General features: G+C 44.5%; 1 protein-coding gene across 1 annotated transcript in view; it reads left to right on the plus strand.

Annotated features, from left to right (window-relative positions):
• gjd1b (gap junction protein delta 1b) overlaps window positions 1–14,806 on the plus strand; it is a gene marked incomplete at its 3' end in the record, with an annotated part of 33,069 nt that extends 18,263 nt beyond the window's left edge. Inside the window, exon 2 of the mRNA XM_080537528.1 lies at window positions 13,927–14,806. Coding sequence (XP_080393654.1) covers window positions 13,927–14,806 — 880 coding nt within the window. The remainder of the gene's footprint in view (window positions 1–13,926) is intronic.
• Window positions 14,807–21,506: the final 6,700 nt, after the last annotated feature.

The following is a 21,506-nucleotide window of genomic DNA, read 5'->3' on the forward strand; positions in this document are numbered from 1 at the left end:
TTTCTTCTCATCGCTTTTCTTCACACACACACCCCCCCGCCCCCCCCCCGCCTCCCCCTCATATTGGCAGTTGGCAGACTGCCTCTCTGACTGAACCTGATTAGTCTTAAACAGTCATTTCATGGGTTTTTTCCCTCTCTCTCTGTAACTAATATTCTTCTCACAGCATTGACTGATGGATTCATGTTGGAGTGAGGCCGGGGGCGTTATTGGCACGCCTCTCTCACTGGTATTGTGAATATACGCTGGTTTCTAAGTTCCTCCATGAATAATAATAAATAATCATAATAATAATAATAGCTTGGTTTTATCGAGCGCCTTTCACAAACCCAAGGACGCTTGACAGATTTTACAGACAAAAGGTCAGACAGACAGAACAGAAAGAAAAGCGAAGAAAACGAAAAGACAGCGAACGGGGCAAAACTAGACTAGGGGCCAAAGGCCTTGGGGAACAGATGAGTTTTGAGGGCTGATTTGAAGGTGTCCTGGACAGGGGGGGCGTTGCGGATTACTGTGGGGAGAGAGTTCCAAAGGGGTGGGAGCTGCCACACTGAAGGCTCTGTCCCCGAAGGTACAAAACATGAAATGGAAGTCACTGCAAAAGGGCAAAAGCGGTTTTTATTTTTGTATGTTTTTTTATTTCCTACTACAGCATTTCAATCCAGCAGAGCAGATTACAGGTTCTGGCGGATTTGGTGGGTTTATTTTGTCTTTTTTGGGGGGGCATCATATCTGACCTCTGCGTATGATGACGAGAGGTACATTTGAGTTGCGGCCGGGTGACTTTGGGACAGATTAACAGCGCCCACTGACCCCACAGATGTGGTAGAGTAAAGCTGCTTCAACTGGTAGATTACGATCCACAGAGCCACCGCCGCCCATCAAAAGATCACTTGGCAATATCAAAGGTGGAAAATCGCCTTTTTTATTATTCAGATAATATTAGTTTTTTATGCCGACGTTCCAACCGATGTGTTCATCTTTCACAACCATCTGAGCCACGGGTCCCAGAGTGTTATGTTAGAGCAAATTATCAATAAAAGGCAGCCTGTTTCGTTTCAAGATGTATAAGAAAAGATATTTAATATTCTTCTGCAGAAGGAGGAAGTTTACAGGTTCGTCAGATGCATCTGAAGATTCAAAGTTCCTCGTAAAGTCCAGATCATTCATTACATCTCAGTATTTATGCACTCAGGTACCCTCAGGTAAGAAGTCCGCCCTCGGGTGAGGTCTAGACCAATCATGAGCAATGGGTGTGGATCTGTACATTGAGGAAGATGATGGGGGATGAAGGTTAAGGGGGAATCGGCCCCCACTTTCTCCTAGAGACACAAAGGTGGAAAAGGAACACAAAGGCTACAACTGGTTTAGTCTGGTTTTAGAGTACTGGGTCTGGGGAAACACAAAAGTCCAAAACTTCTCGGTAGAAAAAAGAGCAATCAGGTCTTTGTAATCATTTAAATGTGTCTGTTGTCTAGCCAATGTCAAGCTTCAAGTAGAGAAACTGGTTTCATTGTGTGGTTACAACAGGAAATCAGTTTCTATAGCTTTGCCCTAGATATCCAAAGTTTGAATCTTAAATGTAGAAAAATGTCTTTTTACATATAATAATTTTCTCTCACATTCCACACTTTTTTAAGATGTAAACTCTTAAAACAAGAACAATTAGAAAAATATGGTTCAAGACATTTTTGGAGAAAGAATAATAAAAAAATCATCATCTCTCCCTGGTTAATACTTCATCTGTAACCAGGTGAACAGCAACGTCTTATCACAATCAAGTGGCACTTCGTGAGCCTAGAATTACGTGGTTCTATCTCCGTTTAGGGCAAGAATAAGAAAAAAAATCATCACAACCCAAAAATCCTAAAAATAACAACCAAACTTAAAATTAAACACAGTACATCATACACAAGACAACATTTAAAAAAATAAAATAAATCCAAACGACCGACGCCTTCTTGATTCTTGCATCTTCAGGGTCAGAGGTTACTAGCACTTGACCCCAGTTGGAGAATTTGCTTGCTCTTCAATCTCTTCCTAATCGGTCGTCGTCTGTCAGTGTCATTGAGGTTCAGGCAGTCGTCTGTCTCCTTCCATGTTGGACATGGTCTGGGGAGTGGTCTTTAGCACCATCGAAAACATGATGCAGGCACTCACCAGCATCCTCACTAGTACAGGTGTCCACACTTTGGACCCTGGAGGTATCTGTTGACAGATCCAACAATCAGAGTAATTCATCCTCGAAGCAAAATCTCTCATGATACTAGTGGCATAGTTCGGGTGAGATTGTATTCCCATCTGGTTAGAATCAATGTCCATTTCTTTTTTTTAACCATGGTCTCAGGCGTTGGTTCTCTCTTTGGATGTTGGTTCTGTGGGTCATGTGAGGCTTGTGAAACCATAGTTTGTGAACCCATTAGAATTGTCATGGCAATAATCCAGAAATGATCATGTGTCTTTCCTCCTTGAAACGGCCAGGCTCTGATTTGAAGGCTCGGCGGCCCGGGCTGTTGAAACTGGAACATTGTCGCCGATGGTCGTTTGGTGGTTCTCTACCGGGTCTCGTACTCTGGCGTTTGTTTCTCTCTCTGGCGGGTTTGGCACCTTGGTGGCTGCTTCCTTTTCCGGCGGGTTTGGCACCCTGGTGGCTGCTTCCTTCTCTGCCGGGCCTGGCACCCTGGTGGCTGCTTCCTTCTCTGCCGGGCCTGGCACCCTGGTGGCTGCTTCCTTCTCTGCCGGGCCTGGCACCCTGGTGGCTGCGTCCTTCTCTGCCGGGCCTGGCACCCTGGTGGCTGCGTCCTTCTCTGCCGGGCCTGGCACCCTTATCGTCATCTCCTCTGTGTTCTCTGGTGGGTCTGGTAACCCTGGTTGTCGCTTCCCTCTCTGGTGGCCCTGGTTCATCACTCAATCATCCGGCTGGATATTGCGTAGCACGCCGTCTATGGATTCTGGTAAAACGGCTTCCACTCTGAAATATATATCACATTCTTGCCGTGGCAAAAATCAAGTGTAGCTGCAGTGATACAGGGCCACCACTGGTCTGTCTGAGGAGACAGTTAACAAATAAAAACTGCAACAGAATTTTATGTCTAATCAAAGTCAAACCAACATCTTAATATCAAAATAGGAAACGGTAGAACAGTTTCGTGTGATTTGAAAATCATAAACAAATGTGTCATGTTTTATGATGTCAAAATATACTTACTGAAAAATCATTCAAAAACAAGAAAAACCAGGGTTAATTGTTAATGAGTTAGTGGGAGTTAGAGCAATCAAAAATATAGTCTTTTATGAGCCTCTGATACGACAGGCCACATGGTTCTTTTTTCAATACATCATGGTCTGAACAATGCATGAATACCAAACAGATCTATATAATTTTGGACAGGTTTATGCAAAAAACTCAAAATGGAAAGTGATCAGTTTTCCCAGAGTTTTACACATAAACCCGCCTTCTTGAGAATAGAAATAACTCTCAGGGTCTTTCTGCGCAAGAAAGCAGCTCCCCATGACTTGGGTTAGAAAATATAAAACCTTGCCTAATGCAAAGAAAATTGTTTTTAAAATAGAAAACAGAAACTCAAAAACCGCTAGGGTCTCTTTTCACAACAAGAAAATCCAAAACTCAACAATTTTCCTAAAAGTGTCGGAAAACAAGACATTCTTAAACCATCAAGATATACAAAAACTGGACCTGTACATGGATAAACAACAATGATAGGCTATTCCTATTACTAAAATCCTATTCCTCTGCCTAATCAGACATCTTACCTAATCTGTGTATCTACCCCCCTTCTCAGCACCCATTTCTCAACTGGGATAGGGATATGCCCAGACACCACAGGTATGGTCATTTTCAGGTTGTTTCTCAAACAGACCCCACATCGACCTATGACATGGTCAATCTGTTCCATTAAGAGCTATAATGCCTATCACATATAAAAAGAACAAAATCAAGTTAACAATACAATTTCTAAAAATATCCGGGGCGATAGCTGCTCTCTGGTTCAACCACGTTACCCACTAACAGAGATAACCGTGCAAACTATCAATAGTAGCAATCCCTGGTATCTTCTAAGATTGCATTTCCTTAACCCAAAAGTTATCAACTGATTAGAAACGGGAGTTCAACACTTTTGGCAAAAACTCAATACAAATAGCACTATTAGTTAAAATAGCCTAAAAAAACACACAAGGAATGACTAAGAACAAAGAAACAAGATCAGTACTTCCTTTTACATATGGACTGGGTCAACAGAAAAACTGAAGTATTAACACTGATTAACTAATTAAAACTGGAGTTCAGAACGTTGGTTAGAAAATTCAGAACTCCTGACTGGCTAAGTATTAACACTGATTAACTAATTAAAACTGGAGTTCAGAACTTTGGTTAGCTCAATGAAACTCTATTATCATACATGGAAAATTCAGAACTCCTGACTGGCTCAATGAATTTTATGGAAAAGTACTGAAAATGTGTTCCCACCTCCCCACTTTTACACAGAACTAAACCTCTGTGTAATAAAACCCAATCCTAGATCAACCTAGGATTCACTGATTTGGACCTCTGTTAACCAAAAACAGCATCTCTCCCTGGTTAATACTTCATCTGTAACCAGGTGAACAGCAACGTCTTATCACAATCAAGTGGCACTTCGTGAGCCTAGAATTACATGGTTCTATCTCCGTTTAGGGCAGTTCAGAGATATTGAGCGTCAAAGTGTTTACATTCCATTATGTTCTGTGAGATGGAACCTTTGTATTTTATTAAGTATTTATTAACCTTTGTATATATTAACTAATGGATCAGATTATGTAAAAAAACTCAATTTTGACAAAAATGGAGACAGAACCCTACAATTCCAACGTCACGACCTGTTACCCACTGTTCACGATCGTTTAGACACCATGGACCAATTTGTTAACCATGATCAGAAAGATACACGTATATATATATATAATATACACAAAAAGAGCAGTCTTATGATTTTGCCAGGTGCAATTATAGCCACGATAACATGTAAATCGTCTAAAAACGCCACAAGCCATGCATCACAAAGTGCACCCGGAAACAAAACCCCCCTCCAATCAGGTATCTATCTCCGATTAAATACCGTCCCGTATACAAATGAAAATCGACAGGCTTACCGTTGTTCGTGTGTTTACATAGACAGCGTGCTAAGTAGGGTTGGGTACCGAAAATCGGTACCGGTAGGTACCGGTTACTTTACATTCGGTATGTACCCGTACCGAATCGCAAAGGAGATTTCGGTACCTCATTTCGGTACTTTTCTATCTCGCCCCCTGGTGTCTGGTGTCAACTGGTGACGTCACATCGCCTGTCAAATTTCCACTCAGTGAAAGCAGCGAGTACGGAAGGATAACGAGAAGGTTGCTAATAGCAACTTCCGCTAGCGGGTTGGCATAACGCGACGCTCGACTTATGGGTGCGTTCCGTAAACTCGTTCTGGAATTCTGATCACCACTCGTGGAATGCCTTCTGTCCAATCAAATGACTTGCTCCCCTTATGACGTCGGGCCCAGTGTGCGCTGCGACGCTCTCAGAGCGAGTTTACGAACGCAAGCCTTTGATTGGACAGTGCACTCCAGGATTCGAGCGTCTGTTGATGACGTAGTGCGGATGTGTGGCTGCGTCTCTGCGAGGTGGACAACATGATCGGGGATCTCCTGATATTCGGGTACTGTGTCAGATCATGTATATATCATGTAGATATATCCTTATCCTACTACTGTGTCTGAAAAATCAATCGTTTGATTTTAGAGTTTGGATTTTGACGAGGTGGAGGGCTCCAGTTCATCAGAGTTATATTTCCTCTTGGTCTTCTTGGTTCCGGGGGCTATGCAGGCCTCTTCACTAGATCCCCTTTCTAAGAATATTCTGATGTCCTTGAGGGGCTGCCGAATAAGTGTGTACTCGTATTCGACATCAGTACCAACGATAGGCACCCCCAGCTTAATGGAGTCCCCAAGTCTCAGGAGTTTTATTTTTATTTATTTTAATTTGAGTGTATATTTAACTAATATATATTGTGCCTCAGCAATAAAAAAGTGAAAAGCTGTTTAATGTTGTCGACCGTGTTATTATATATATATATATATATATATATATATATATATATATATATATATGTCATTTTTAAAAATCAAAAGTACCGAATTAAGTACCGTTTTGGTACCGGTACCGTTTTTAAAGTATCGGTTAGGTACCGGTACCGGATAAAACCCAAACGGTACCCAACCCTAGTGCTAAGGCCCTGATCATCCGCTCTCAGCCAATCAAAAACAGAGGGGATCTCTTAACCGCGTCACTTGCTAGGTGAAACACGAGAGTCTTTTTTTCTCCTCAACTTTTCATAATAAAAAAGGCAGCTCGTCAGCTGAAAATGGCTGAAAGCGGACAAAACAGGATACCCTCGCAGCCGCTCCCTTGTTCCTCATCGCCAGCTGTTAGAGCAAATTATCAATAAAAGGCAGCCTGTTTCGTTTCAAGATGTATAAGAAAAGATATTAAATATTCTTCTGCAGAAGGAGGAAGTTTACAGGTTCGTCAGACGCATCTGAAGATTCAAAGTTCCTCGTAAAGTCCAGATCATTCATTACATCTCAGTATTTATGCACTCAGGTACCCTCAGGTAAGAAGTCCGCCCTCGGGTGAGGTCTAGACCAATCATGAGCAATGGGTGTGGATCTGTACATTGAGGAAGATGATGGGGGATGAAGGTTAAGGGGGAATCGGCCCCCACTTTCTCCTAGAGACACAAAGGTGGAAAAGGAACACAAAGGCTACAACTGGTTTAGTCTGGTTTTAGAGTACTGGGTCTGGGGAAACACAAAAGTCCAAAACTGCTCTAGATGGCTTAGTCCATCTCGGTAGAAAAAAGAGCAATCAGGTCTTTGTAATCATTTAAATGTGTCTGTTGTCTAGCCAATGTCAAGCTTCAAGTAGAGAAACTGGTTTCATTGTGTGGTTACAACAGGAAATCAGTTTCTATAGCTTTGCCCTAGATAGAGGGCGCCAGACCCAACAATGCAGAAGAGCTGAAGGCCACTATCAGAGCAACCTGGGCTCTCATAACACCTGAGCAGTGCCACAGACTGATGGACTCCATGCCACGCCGCATTGCTGCAGTAATTCAGGCATAAGGAGCCCCAACTAAGTATTGAGTGCTGTACATGCTTATACTTTCCATGTTCATACTTTTAAGTTGGCCAACATTTAAAAAAAACTTGTTTTGTATTGGTCTTAAGTAATATTCTAATTTTCTGAGATACTGAATTTGGGGTTTTCATTAGTTGTCAGTAATAATCATCAAAATTAAAAGCAATAAACACTTGAAATATATCATAGTAGGGGCATTTTACCAGATATTTGACCAATCTGCGAAGTAAATCGTTACCAAGAAATGTCTTCACCAATGTGTTTCTAAAGGTGTGTAATAACATGTCCTAAAAGGTTGAAATTCAACTCCTGTGGGAAACCTCATAAAAAACTGCTCAAAGTTGGGGTACCGATAACCGATTTTCGAAAATTCGAAAATGCTTAAATTGGACTTGAGTAACTTTTGAGGGGTCAAACTAGGCATTTTTCATGATTCTGAGTTGATTGCAAGCATGTATTTGTCACCAAGAGCACATCCTGGATGGGGGGTGTTTTGACAAGGCAATCCGTGCCCACCTCCTCATTGATGCAGCCATCTATCAGCACATCATGAAACATGCCTTCACTGAGGAGGAGCTTGGTGAAATGAGGACCTTAATGGAGAAGGTGGCTGATGGTAAGATGGGAGCCCGACACACAGATCCAGTAGTGGCACTGTTTGAACATAGGTTTGAAGAAAACTTCAAAAGACTCGCTGAAGGAGGAAGAACGCCTACACTCTGGGTGCAGTACCACCACATGGTAGATGTGATCAAGACCTTCATCCGAAGTGAGCGGCTTGCAGACCACAAGGGGCACCTGTCCTGCATTGCTACCAGGATGCTGGACATATTTGCAGCTGCGGGCCATCATCAATATGCCAAAGGTGCACGGCTGTACTGTCAACTTATGAAGGAACTTGAAACGTTGCCTGCTTACAAAGAGACCATAGAAAGTTTCACTGCCCATGGAAACCATGTTGTCTGTTACTCCAGCCATGATTGGTCTGGCACCTGGTGTGACATCTGTATTGAGCAGACATTAATGAAGGCAGCCAAATCAGAAGGTGGACTGAGCAGAGGGAGGATGAGAAACAGTGATTCTGGCCACAAGTGCTGGGTGCTCACCCTCAGTCACTTCTCCAATGTCAACCAGTGCATGGAGGAAGATGTCAAGGAACATGCTCCACCCCACAGAGACCTTGCCAAAACACAGATGAAGCGAGATGCTGAAGCAGTTGAACTTGCCCTCCAATGGTTTGAGGAGAACAACCCATTCGACCATGATCGAGACAAGGAGATGCTTGTATCTTTCTCTACAGGATTCACAAGCACAGGAGATGACCCAGTCAATGCTGAGAGAGCAGCTGAAGTAGGGAGAGAGATGCAGATTAAGCTGGATGGACAGTCAGTGACATCGACCATGGAGGTGAAGTCAAAGGTACAAGCCCTGTCATCACTCAGAAAGATTCCCAAGATCAACGAGAAGAAGATTCACCTTGACTCACTCAAGTTGTTCAACCGACTGATCATTTTTGCCCAACGGGATATGACAGTTGAGACAAGCTTGGAGTATGAGCTGACTCCCGTCCCATTGTCCCTTTTCAGTAACAAAGATCAGAAAATGAACAAGGCGAACAAGGCAGGCTTTTCCAAGACTAGCCTGAAGGAGTTAACTGATCCACTTGAACTCACTAACCAACCCTGCTCCACTTTGGTGGTTGATGGCGGATGGCTTCTCTACATGGTGACGTGGGAACAAGGTCAGACTCGGCAGGAGATTGGCAACAGTTACCTAAGCTACGTGCAGTGTCTTGGCCGTAACTCTCAAAGGATCATTGTGGTCTTTGATGGCTATAACAGATCGCCAAAAGATCATGACCACATCCGACGTACCAAGAAGTCATGCTGTGACCTCCAGATTCGACCGGATATGATACACTGGACACCAAGAGCGAAGTTCTTGGACAACACTCATAACAAGAGTGAGCTCATTTACCTCCTCTCTTCAACATTCAGAAAAATTCACATCACCGTGGAGCAGAGTGACAATGATGCTGACACTTCGATTGTGAGAGAGGCATTGGCTGCTGCTACAGATGGCTTTGTTGAGGTCAGTAACATTTGTGTAGTTATTTTACTTGCATTAGCTATGACTACTTTAAAAGAAGAGTTTTGACTATTTTTATATATATTCACATAGTTGAACATGCATTGCATATCTTCTTCTATTTTCAGTTGCGGGCAGAAGACGCAGACGTGCTGGCAATGCTGGTGCACCATAGCTCAAGCACCAACCACCCACTCTTCTTAACCACATCGAAGGGCTCTTATGATGTCAAGAGGATCCGAGAAGCTCTCTCAGATAGAAAGAGACGCTACCTGCTCTTTTGTCACGCCTTCACTGGGTGTGATACGGTTTCTGCTATCGCTGGCCATGGGAAAACAACTCTGTTTGACAGGTAATAATAATAATACTATATCATAATGAAATATTTGTATATTGAAATATCTGAAACAAACCTTGAAGTGCATTCTTTTACAGGTTTTGTGCAGGGGACATCGACGAACATATGGACATCTTCCTTGACATACACGCTACCAAGGATACAGTGATTCAGGCTGGTACTAGGATCTTCCAGTACATTCACCATGGGTCAGGTACTACTCTGGGTGCAATTCGATGCAACATGTTCTCGGGAAAGGCAGCGGCTGGGCTGATCAAACCAGAAACTCTACCTCCAACAGAGGGTGCAGCTGCACAGCATTCTCTCCGTGCCTACCTACAGACCCGGGACTGGATCCTTCTACACCAACCACCTGATATCTCTCCACAGCTCAGTCACCTTTACGAAATATGCGGATGACACTACCATAATCGGACTCATAACTAATAATAATGAAGACCATTACCGCGAGCAGATAGCCCAAGCAGTCACTTGGTGCCTCAACAACAACCTCCAGCTCAACTCATCAAAAACACAAGAAATCATCGTAGACTTCAGGCACAGCCCCCCCCCCCAAAAAAACCATCAACATCCTTGGAGAACCCATAACCATAACGGACTCCTTCAAATTCCTTGGCACTCACATCAGAAACTCCCTCAAATGGAACACCAACACAGACTTCATCACCAAAAAAGCCCACCAACGACTATTCTTTCTTAGACAGCTCAAGAAATTCAAAGTAAAACAAAAACTCCTCCTTCAGTTCTACACCGCCATCATTGAGAGCATACTCACCTCATCCATCACAGTTTGGTACGGCAGCTCGGACAGTAAATCAAAAAGGAAACTACAGCAAATAGTAAAGAAATCATCCAAGATCATCGGCACCCCTCTCCCATCAGTTGAATCACTGTATCTCAAACGCACCATAAATAGAGCACATAAAATTATCTCTGACCCCTCCCACCCTGCTCACCACCTGTTCCAACTGTTGCCCTCTGGACGGCGCTACCGATCCCTGGCCACCAAAACATCCCGGTTCAAAAACAGTTTTTTCCCCTCTGCCATAAGGACTCTCAATACCTGCACTGTATAAATTGTAAATTGTAAATATGTTCTGTCTTGTCTTGTGGTTATGTGTGTTTCATGTCCATGTAATAGTCATGTAAAATGTGTGTATGTTTTTTGACACTGCTTTTTGAGCTGTACCGAAAACAAATTCCACCGACCTAGGTCGTGTGGTCATTAAACTATTCATTCATCATTCATTCATTCATTCATGACCAGCACTGTATCTGTCAGTTTCTGACATTTTGAGGCATCCTCTGCTAGCTTCTTACTTTTTTTCTCCCTAATTTTCTGGGCACCCCCTTTCACTATCTTATCTACGAACATGACACTGCACTTGGGTTGTCGGCCGAGGGATCAGAGTGGGGGAGGGGGCCGATGGACAGCAGGGCCTAAGCATGTGATTGGGCCAGCCCATGTGTTAGTATAAACGGGGGCCGCCGCTTGATTCAGCGCTAGTTGATGCCGTGCTATTTTGGGCCGCGCTAGTTTGGGGTCGGCCGCACCCGGGGGGGGGGGGGGCGGCCCGACCGGCCCAAAACTAGCGCGGCCCACCTGCCAGCGGGCAGGTAGATTGTATGGCCAGTCCAGCGGTGGCGTTGGCTACCACTGCTCATAAATAAAACGAGCTGTTTCAACCGTTCCTCTGTGTCGACCTCCCTCTGTGCCTAGAGTCTGCTACAGAATAATACCTAATAATAATAATAACAACTAATAATAATAACTATGAGAAAATATTATCGAAATAAAACCACAGTCATCTCTCTCTCTTTTTCTCTCTCTCTCTCTCTCACACACACACACACACACACACGCACACACACACACACACTCAGAAATAGCACAAGCTGCAAACAAGGTGTGCAGCCTCATGTGTTGCTATGGGGACAGAGGAGGAGAAATGGAAAGGCATTCTGTGTTACAAAAATGATTTAGAGACAAGCTGTGCCTGAGATAAGGGTTACTGTGGGAAATTATCTTAATTTTAATTTAATCAACCAATAATCTGATGAATCTGTTTTAGATTGTGCTCTAATTTACCGGGAACAATTACATAATTAAGCGTTATGGAACAAGAAGGCGTCACGCCGTGGTATATCGTGGATATTGGCACAGCTAGCGGGGTGGTTAGGCACGACGCGAAGCAGAGTGACGTTATATATACACCCCCTAGCTGTGCCGATATCCACGATAACGCTTTAACGGTTACCACATTCATCTATCAATATCACAAAAGAAAGACAAGACAAACTTTTAATTAATGTATTTTAACGGAACTATGTTTTATTGTAAGTGTATTCATCCGCTGAACAGTTGTTTATCGGTTGCTAAGCAACGGTAAGAATGTAACTTACCGATAACGGTAATATAAACAAACGCGGAGTAATATGAAAAGATGTGTCAACATTCCATTTAGCCGTGCGTATATTCATAGCTTTCAGTCACGTGGTTTCTTCCCTAGCAACCACCAACCTGACGGGCAAAAAGTATCATAGCAACATCGCTCAACATGGCTGCCTACTATTTAGACCACCTCACTCATGAAGAACTATCAAGATACACGACGGTGATAGGAGTGGAGGATTGACACCATTCAAATAGTGTTGGATTCCCTGTCTTCTACTCTATCCGGACACGTTGGAATTATTTTCCTAACCCCCGGAGAATCAAAGTTATTGACCTGCAAAGGGTGCCTCCTTGACCGGCTTTTCCCGTGAATAACACCGGTTATGGAGGTGGTACAAACATAAGACTATTATTGCTAAATTCACCATCAGTATACGGTCATTTTGAGCCCTTAACCACCGCGCTGACACCCCGAGAAGATATACTTTTAATATGAAACTCGATCAACCGGGCGTTCACCGGCTGCTGGACGAAACTCCCAACTCCGGCTGTCAGCGAGGCGAGGGGATATTTATATCCGGGAATTCGCTCCTTGCTGTGTCCACGGTGATAGGAGTGGAGGATCGACTCCATTCAAATAGTGTTGGATTCCCTGTCTTCTACTCTATCCGGACACGTTGGAATTATTTTCCTAACCCACGGGAAATCAAAGTTATTAACCCGCAAAAAGTGGGTTTTGCCCGTGGGTTTTGCCCGCAAAAAGTGCCTTTTGCCCGTCAGGTGGGCGTTTCCACTATGCTGTGACGTCACATGAAAGCTATGAATATCATGGATATCGGCACGGCTGGAACGCAAAACTGACCAATAGAGACAATGGACCAAACTGACCAATAGAGACAATGGACCGGATCTATCCGTTGTATACTGTTCTACACTCGTCGTCGTGCCAACAGCTCAAACACCTTATGGACGGATCTCTCTGCCTTCTACTGTTCCTGCTCTACCAAACGTTTCCAAAGCTCTCTTTGTATTTTCTATTATGCACCCAACGTTTTTGAGGAGACACAGAGGGAAGTAGAGAAGGAAGCAAGGGAGACTTGGACAATTTTGCATTTTTCAAACATCTGAAACTACTTTTTCGTGCAAGACCCACAATCATGCTTATTTATTTATTTATGTATTTATTCATCATAGCTTCATAAAATGTAAAACAAGAAAACGTGCCTTTACGCCCACCATGGGTCTCTCGCCTTTGTCCTCTTCTACCCTTTCTCTATTCTATACTCCCTTTTATTTACCCTCTCACCCTCTCTCTCTCTCACTCTCTCTCTCTCTGTCTTTCTCTCTCTCTCTTTCTCTCTTTCTCTCTCTCTCTCTGTCTCTCCCCCCCTCTCTCTCTCTCTCTCTCTCTCTCTCTCTCTCTCTCTCCCTCATTCCCTCTCTCTCACTCCCCCCCCTCCCTACTCGCTCCTATTCCCTCTTCGCTAACCTCTCTCTCTCTCTTTCTCTCTCTCTTCCTGACAGGATTCTCCTGATCGTGGTGGTGACCTAGCTAACCTCTCTCTCTCTCTCTCTCTCTCTCTCTCTCTCTCTCTCTCTCTCTCTCTCTCTCTCTCTCTCTCTCTCTCTCTCTCTCTCTCTCTCTCTCTCTCTCTCTCTCTCTCTCTCTCTCTCTCTCTCTCTCTCTCTCTCTCTCTCTCTCTCTCTCTCTCTCTCTCTCTCTCTCTCTCTCTCTCTCTCTCTCTCTCTCTCTCTCTCTCTCTCTCTCTCTCTCTCTCTCTCTCTCTCTCTCTCTCTCTCTCTCTCTCTCTCTCTCTCTCTCTCTCTCTCTCTCTCTCTCTCTCTCTCTCTCTCTCTCTCTCTCTCTCTCTCTCTCTCTCTCTCTCTCTCTCTCTCTCTCAGGATTCTCCTGACGGTGGTGGTGATCTTCCGCATCCTGATCGTGGCCATCGTTGGTGAGACGGTCTACGAGGACGAGCAGACCATGTTCATCTGCAACACCATGCAGCCCGGCTGCAATCAGGCCTGCTACGACAAGGCCTTCCCCATCTCCCACATCCGCTACTGGGTCTTCCAGATCATCCTGGTCTGCACGCCCAGCCTCTGCTTCATCACCTACTCCGTCCACCAGTCGGCCAAGCAGCGCGACCGACGATACTCCTTCCTCTACCCGCTGCTGGAGCGGGACTACGGTGGTCCGGGCGGCGGAGGGGGAGGAGGTGGAGGAACCCGGAAGCTCCGGAACATCAACGGGATCCTGGTGCATCATGGGGAGGGCGGTGGAGGGGGAGGATACGGGAAGGAGGAACCGGACTGCCTGGAGGTGAAGGAGATCCCGAGCATGCCCCGCGGGCTCTCGCACGGGAAGAACTCGAAAGTGCGGCGGCAGGAGGGGATCTCGCGCTTCTACATCATCCAGGTGGTGTTCCGCAACGCGCTGGAGATCGGCTTCCTGGTGGGGCAGTACTTCCTGTACGGCTTCAGCGTGCCGGGCATCTTCGAGTGCGACCGCTACCCGTGCCTGAAGGAGGTGGAGTGCTACGTGTCGCGCCCCACCGAGAAGACCGTCTTCCTGGTGTTCATGTTCGCCGTCAGCGGCATCTGCGTGGTGCTCAACCTGGCCGAGCTCAACCACCTGGGCTGGAAGAAGATCAAGGTGGCGATCAGGGGAGTCCAGGCCCGCCGGAAGTCCATCTGCGAGATCCGCAAGAAGGACCTGGCTCACCTGTCTCAGCCCCCCAACCTGGGCAGGACTCAGTCCAGCGAGTCTGCGTACGTCTGAGGTTTGGAGAGGGGGCAGCCAGGGCTGTGCTGAGGATGCTGGGAGGATGTGAGAGTGCGAGAGGAAAGGGGGATACCGTTCTCCACACTCCTTTTACGCACGTGTTTTGGCTGGAGGAGGATGGATGAGAAGAAGGAGAGTACTACTGTATGTAAAAACCTGCCACGGAATATTAGGTTCATATTTTTTTTTTACTACGAGTCTCTCTACTACAAGCGGTTCTTGTTATTATACCTTGCAATGGGAATTGTTTTAGTCCTAGCGGCGTTCCCAAAAGGGCTTTCTTTGTTGTGGAGAGAATATTAGGTGAAGTGGTTTCACTTAAAGGTGAAGAGATTGTCTTGGGAAAGGGGGAGGGGGGTGGGGCGGGGGCTCTGAGGCAAATCTCACGGTGCTGTTCTCTTCTGGACTGTGTCACACAATGACACCTGATGAAGTGTCAAATGTGTGTGTGTGTGTGTGTGTGTGTGTGTGTGTGTATGTGTTGGGGAGAGGGGGGGGGGGTCATTAAGAGAAGCAGAAGAGATATCCTAGGAGTTTTTTTTGCGTCTGAGCAGTGTCACCATCTTCCTGGGACACTCTCCCAGAGCCGCTGCCAGGAGAGCCGATGTTGTTTACGTCTGGTTTCCTGGAGAAAAGGATCATTAACACCAGCAGGTGAAGGAAGACTGTAAACATTGTTTTTTCCTCGATTTCTCTGCTGTCTTTAGTGTAAACTGTCGACATCAACCGTGGGAGCAGCGCGTAAATGATACCTCTTCTTCTGCACAAACCAGCCACACACACACACACACACATGCACGCACTCACACACCTCTCGTCCCTGAGATTCTCTCTCCTGCATTCCAATATGTGAAGTGTGTGTGTTACTGAACGAGAGAGAGTGAGAGAGAGAGAGAGAGAGAGAGAGACAGAGAGAGAAAGAGAGAGAGAGAGAGAGAGAGAGAGAGAGAGAGAGAGAGAGACAGACAGACAGAGAGAGAGAATGAGAGAGAGAGAGAGACAGAGAGAGAACGAAAGAATGAATGAATGAATGGTCTTTATTGTCATTGCTATAGTACAGGTACCAAACAACGAAATTTAGGAGGGAGAGAGAGAACGAGAGAACGAGAGAACGAGAGAGAGAGAGAGAGAGAGAGAGAGAGAGAGAGAGAGAGAGAGAGAGGATCTTCTCCTCATTAAATGTCTGGAGGGGAATATATAATTTTATTACTAATTTAAACTTTTGTGATATTCATTATTTTATATTCATAGATTCATAAATTTTTTGGGACAGAGTCGGTGCCATCGGTTGGATTTTAATTATTGTTTAAAAGTTATATATACTGTATTATTATCTTATCGTTTAGTTGAGAGTTTATCAAAATAGATGTATCTATCTTTATGCGGTGGGTAGGGCGACAAAGCATGGCTTGTTGGGGATATCACGTACTTAAAAAATGTATAAATCATATGTATTTATTTCTGTTAATTTCAAAGCATTTTGTCTATGATGGAACTGAATTTGTATCCGAGAGGATTTCTTGAGGTGTTTGAAAAAGGCATGTTTACAAAAACAGTGTTTCAAGAATGATCAAAATTGTGTCATGAACTGTAAACTCTTGATAGAGAAAAAGTGTTAAACTTCTGGTTTGTCCTGCATCTCTCTGTGTAGTGGTCAGCATGCCTTTATGAAAATGTTATCATTTTTAATCTTACAGATGGGAAAGACAGCAGCAGACTGAAGGAACGTATATTATGAGAAAGCTCTGCAGTACCGCCAATAATCACCAATAATCACCAATCATCACCAATCATCATCAATAAACACCCCACACACTCACTGGACTTACAGTGGCTATAGAAAGTCAACGCCCCCTTCACATTTTGTTGTGTTATAGACTCAATTTAAAATTGATTAAATGAAAAGAAATTGGCATCAATCCACACACAATACCCCAGAATGACAAAGTGAAAACAGTTTTTTTTAAATTGATGCAAATTTATTAAAATTGAAACACAGAAATACCTCATGTGCATAAGTCTTCATACCCCGAATATGAAAAGATGTGTCAACATTCCATTTAGCCGTGCGTATGTCATGGATATCGGCACGGCTGGAACGCAAAACTGACCAATAGAGACAATGGACCGGATCTATCCGTTGTATAATCCATTTTAAATTGAGTCTATAACACAACCAAATGTGGAAAAAGTGAAGGGGTGTATAGATTACTTTCTCTAGCCACTGTACATACAGTACACAATCTGGCATGTCTGCAATAGTGACAAGAGAAGTTCTCCTGTAGCACAACACCATTTGAACCTAGGATGGAGGTAGAGGCCTTGAACAGGGACGTGGACCATAGAGGGAAATACAGATCTATCACTATGATATGGACACTGTGGGCGGTAGTTATGGGATGGGTGAACTTTATGAGGCCAAAGATGGGCTGGATCATACATACAGTACTCTGTGTCCTTGCTGTGCAGACGTGCTGGCGTGCGTGTGTACTGTGTGTGTGTGTGTGTGTGTGTGTGTGTGTGTGTGTGTGTGTGTGTGTGTGTGTGTGTGTGTGGGTACTGTGTGTGTCTATGACACTATGGGCCCTATTATGCACTTCATCAATAAGACGAGGCGGTAGATCTAAACTTAAGACGTGGAGGCGTGGTCAAGGCCACTTTGCTATTATGCGTGCGGTAGTGGGCGCCTAAAACCCGGCGCTAAGCAAAGAAATTAGTCATGGGTGTGTTTTGGGCGTCTTCTCAATCAACCCAATCAGCGTGCCAGGTGCCATTCCCTTTAAGAACCGGCTGCGTTGAGTCATTAGCGCTATGCTATTATGGAAGTCCTGAGAAGGAGGTCAGCGCGCTTCTCTGCCTCTCCCTTCTGAAATAAAGCATTTATACTGTGACCGTAATTGACGTCTTGCCGTGGAGCCACGTGCGTGTTCATGTGTGCCCACATGCATGCGCAAACCGCGGAGGCGTGCTCGTGTTTCAAAACGTGCATGAAGTCTAAACTTAAGAACTTTTCAAACCACTTCTTAGCGCTAGGAGCAAAGTCAGATCGCATAATAGCAGGGGCGCCTAGTGCACTTCATTAACATATGAACACTCCCACAATGAGCAATATATGCACGGGAGTTTTACGTCTTATGTGTGGGCGCCTAGGGACACCTGCATAATAGCAGTAGCGCGTATGAAGCGCATAATAAGGGTGGGGGTAGGTCTTAACCTGGCGGTGCGTCTTAATTAAGACTTAAGACGGCAAGTTAAGAAGTGCATAATAGGGCCCTATGACTCTGTGTGGTATGGAACTCCTCTAAGAGGTGAAATCAGAGCACGCACACACACGCACACACACACACACACACACACACACACACACACACACACAGACAGGCACACAGTCCTTGGTTAATGTCCCATACAGAGAGAGGAGAACCTCTCATAAACACGGTTCTGCTTGAGTGAAAGTGCTTGGGCCGGCACATCCGTCTACTCAGGAGGCTCGTACTGAGGGTCACACACCAAGCACCACCCAGGGACACAGCCTGGGGAGGGTGTGCTGCCTCTACATTACTCCAGGAGACAGGAGAGAGGGGAGAGAGAGGCAGAGAGATAGGGAGAGAGAGAGGCAGAGAGATAGGGAGAGAGAGACAGAGAGATAGGGAGTGAGAGACAGAGATAGGGAGAGAGAGGGGCAGAGAGAGGCAGAGAGATAGGGAGAGAGAGAGAGGCAGAGATATAGGGAGAGAGAGAGGCAGAGAGATAGGGAGAGAAAGAGACAGAGAGATAGGGAGAGAGAGAGGCAGAGAGAAAGGGAGAGACAGAGAGATGGGGATAGAGAGAGGTAGAGAGATAGGGAGAGAGACAGAGAGACAGAGAGATAGGGAGAGAGAGAGAGAGATAGGGAGAGAGAGAGAGATAGGGAGAGAGAGACAGAGAGATAGGGAGAGAGAGGCAGAGAGATAGGGAGAGAGAGAGAGGAATTGTATTTACATGTAAGGTAATAACCCAATATCACCCGGAATATTGCAATACTCTGGATAAAGTATGATTCAAGTTAACACCGTATTCTGGTTTTGGTTCCCGCCAATTTCGCATGCCTAGCTCTGATCACATATCGTAGGCCTATGACAGATAAAACGCGCATTAGGATATCTCAATGCAGAAGTTCTCTCCATTCTCTGTCACCAAATTGTAGTGTGAGGGCCACTCAGTGGGACCGCTGATCTGTATATGCACCAGTTGCATGTAAACAGAAATATTATGGGAATATTTATTTTTCGCGAATCACTAAATAAATAGCTTAGTAACAACATTGTCTTATTCGGAAACAATTTGCGTATTGTTGTGTGCATGTTAACATTCTCAATGACAATGACAATGACAACGGCATGTGTTTCTTATGCACATGGTCCCCAGCGAGACGGAATAGGCCCCAACACAGACTGGATGGAGTTGTTGTTGGATCTCCACTGACACCGGCTGGGACCAGGCCAACTCCTGCAGAGCAGGGAGGATAGCAACAGTCCCAGCATGCACCTCACAAGTCCTCTAAATATAGATGACGAAAGCTAAACAGTCAGAGGATAGGATGTAAGGTTGCCAGAAGAACCAACAGAGCTATACCAGCCAGCCTCCCATGTATCGCACACTTTGTTTGAAAAGAAAGGGGAATTAATTTTAGTTTGTGAATATAACATAATCTGTGTCCTGACACTCTCCTCAGAGCCAAAGGCCATCCAAAAACAAAGGTCTGCTTTAAACAGCTCGTTCAATGACAAGAGATAATAATGACAATAATAATAATAATAATAATAACTTACATTTATGTAGCGCCTTTCACTAACCCAAGGTCGCTTGACAAGGGAATGGGACAAACAGAACAGAGCCAGAGAGACAAACACACAAAACAAGAAACAGTGAAACAGCTCCTAGAGGTTGAGTGCAATGGTGAACAGGTGGGTTTTAAGGGCAGCTTTGAATATGTCCAGGGTTGGAGAGTCGCGGATATCCTTGGGGAGAGAGTTCCAGAGGGTGGGGGCTGAAGGCTCTGTAGCCGAAGGTCCGGAGTTTGGCGCTGTGTTGGATGAGGAGGCTCGTGTTAGAGGACCTCAGAGACAACAGAAAGATGAATCCGTACTATCCACTATAGCAGTCCGCTATAGACCTCCCGAAACACAATGTTGTGGTGGCATAATAGTCCTAGTGAGTCCTGAGCGACCCAGAGAGACATCATCATTCAGTCCCTGTATCTTCTGTGTGATTCTAGCAGGTAATCTCTTCAAAATATGAGTCTTCCTCAGGGCTCTTTGAATGTCTGGGAGATTGGGGCTGAGAGCCTTCGGCTGACAAACCTGACTATAATAGAGGTTAATTAAGGCCTGGCTCTCCCTACTTTCTCTCTTCAAGAGACAGCTTGAGTGGTGTCCTTGAAAAGCTAGCTACGTGATGTAGTATAGCATACACAGTACTGTACAACAGTGTTCACGTTTTCTTTGTTGTCCCAGGGACCAGCAAACAGCAGTCTTCTTCCTTCTTGGAAGACTTTTGCTCATATCAAACCTTGAGAACTGACTTAAGAACCAACTGTCAGATCAGTGACATCACAGACACCAGTGATGGTCGGCAGATCGGGGGGGTTGGGGGTCATCCCTATGGTCCCACAACCCAATGGTCCCATATTTCTAATATTTCATAGGTGGGCTAGGGAGAGGGTTAGGGTCAGTGTTAGGGTCAGTGTTAGGGTCAATGTTAGGGCTAGGGTTAGGATTAGGGTCAATGTTAGGGTTAGGGTTAGGGTCAGTGTTAGGGTTAGGGCTAGGGTTAGGGTTAGGGTTAGTTAGATTACTTAGAAATGTGGGAACATTGGGCTGTGGGAACATAGACACGCTCCCGGGGATTGTGAGAAACACTGCTATGCTGTACTGTTCAGTCTGCTGCTCTCTCTCTCCTACTCTGACTGTCCATCGTTCCTCCTGCCTGGACTTGTTCAAGGGTTTACACCAGGGCTGGGCAACACCCTTCCCAAAGAAGTGATGACTTCACATGGTTCCTCTGCTCTCCACAGTCTCTTTTTCTAATCCGTCGATGTGAAAAAAATGATGCAACCTTTTTCATTTGTTTATCTTTTCAGCCTGTGAAAATTTATTTTGTTTGTCTTTCTTTTTTTTTTTTACTTTGTTTATTGTTTTTTTTGGAGAGCAACAATTATGAATACAGCATTTATAAAAAGTAAAAAGGTACATACAGTTTACACTCTATAGAAAATACTTACAAAATGTAAGGACATACAAACAAAATCGAAAACATAAAAACAAAACATGACAAAACAAAAAAGAGAAAATAACAAAAAAAAAATGTCTTTCTGCTCTCTTTTTTTCTGTCCAGTAATGTTATTGAATGAAAGACCTTTTTGGAGAAAAAAAATAATGGCTTTTCTATGTTTAAGAACAAAACATTTTTAAAAGATGTAAAAGACCAAGAGAGTGTTTTAATTATAAGACTTGCAAATGTATTATATTTCTTCTCTTGCCAAAGTGATATGCAGCTTTCATGTTTTTAATGCATACAGTGGTTAAAATATGCATGTTTCAACTGTTTCTTAAACAACATCTTAAAAGAAAGATGAAGTCTTTTGTAAAACTAATGACGATAAGGTAGTTAGGATGTATTGATGCCAAGAGTCTCTGACACCAAACTTTTTTACAAG

The sequence above is a fragment of the Nansenia antarctica genome (assembly GCF_963989245.1).
Source record: "Nansenia antarctica genome assembly, chromosome: 1".
NCBI classification, from domain to species: domain Eukaryota; kingdom Metazoa; phylum Chordata; class Actinopteri; order Argentiniformes; family Microstomatidae; genus Nansenia; species Nansenia antarctica.